General features: G+C 52.7%; 1 protein-coding gene across 1 annotated transcript in view; it reads left to right on the top strand.

Moving 5' to 3' along the window:
- The window catches only part of LOC116091823 (protein NDRG3), a 70,184-nt gene that overhangs the window by 46,888 nt on the left and 22,416 nt on the right, over positions 1 to 880 (top strand). Inside the window, exon 5 of the mRNA XM_031373274.1 lies at positions 655 to 775. Within this exon, the coding sequence (XP_031229134.1) occupies positions 655 to 775 (121 nt within the window). The remainder of the gene's footprint in view (positions 1 to 654; positions 776 to 880) is intronic.

Raw genomic sequence — 880 nt, 5'->3', positions numbered from 1 at the left:
TGCAGCAAAGCAACACTCAGTATGTGGAGTGAGATTAGCCTCTAAGCCACAGAGAATGCAAGGCCGCATTTGGAATATCCTCCCTAGTGGAGGTTCTAACTGCAGGTGCACAGACTCCGCAAACATGTCTCCTTCATGCTGCCCTGGCTTTTAGAGTGTTAAATTGATAGCCAGGACTGAGCCTTAGCCTGAGAAGTGAGGAAGGCCCTGTGCTAAGAGGGTTAAAACAGGGCAGCGTCTCCTCTATGCACACAGCACCTCTGACAGTAGGAAGCCCCACGTGATGGATGTTAGCAGCTTAGCAGAACCCTAGCCAGGGTCAGAAGAAGGTCAGTGTCCTTCCTCATCAGGGAGAGATAGAGGGACAAGGTACATAGAAGACAGCACTGTGGGGAGAGGATTATTTTGTGTACCACCAGGAAACCCAGCAAATATCCACAAGATGCTTTCTGCTCTGCATGGAATTGAGAGCCAGCTGTTCTCCAGTCACTGAGGTGCCTCCTGTAGGGTCTTCCTTGAGACACAGGATGTGCGCAGAGCCTCACTGGGGTGGACTGCTGAGAAGGGACTGAGGGAGCACTGGTCAACTTTGCAGGGTAGAGGGGAAGCAGGGACAGCTGGGGAACATGGTTCACTGGCATCCTTATCTCACAGATAAATCCTGCTTCAACACGTTCTTCAACTTTGAGGATATGCAAGAGATCACCCAGCACTTTGCTGTCTGTCACGTGGACGCCCCGGGCCAACAAGAAGCAGCACCCTCCTTCCCAACAGGGTAAGTAAGGCCACAGGGAAGCTCTGAGGGAGCCACGGTTGGGTGGCTCTGTGGGAGCCATGGTTGGGTAGCTCTGGGAGCCGCAGTTGGGTTCTAAGGAACAAT

The sequence above is a fragment of the Mastomys coucha genome, unplaced genomic scaffold (assembly GCF_008632895.1).
Source record: "Mastomys coucha isolate ucsf_1 unplaced genomic scaffold, UCSF_Mcou_1 pScaffold15, whole genome shotgun sequence".
NCBI classification, from domain to species: domain Eukaryota; kingdom Metazoa; phylum Chordata; class Mammalia; order Rodentia; family Muridae; genus Mastomys; species Mastomys coucha.
The sequence above is the reverse complement of the archived record's forward strand: the minus strand, read 5'-3'. Positions and strand labels throughout refer to the sequence as shown.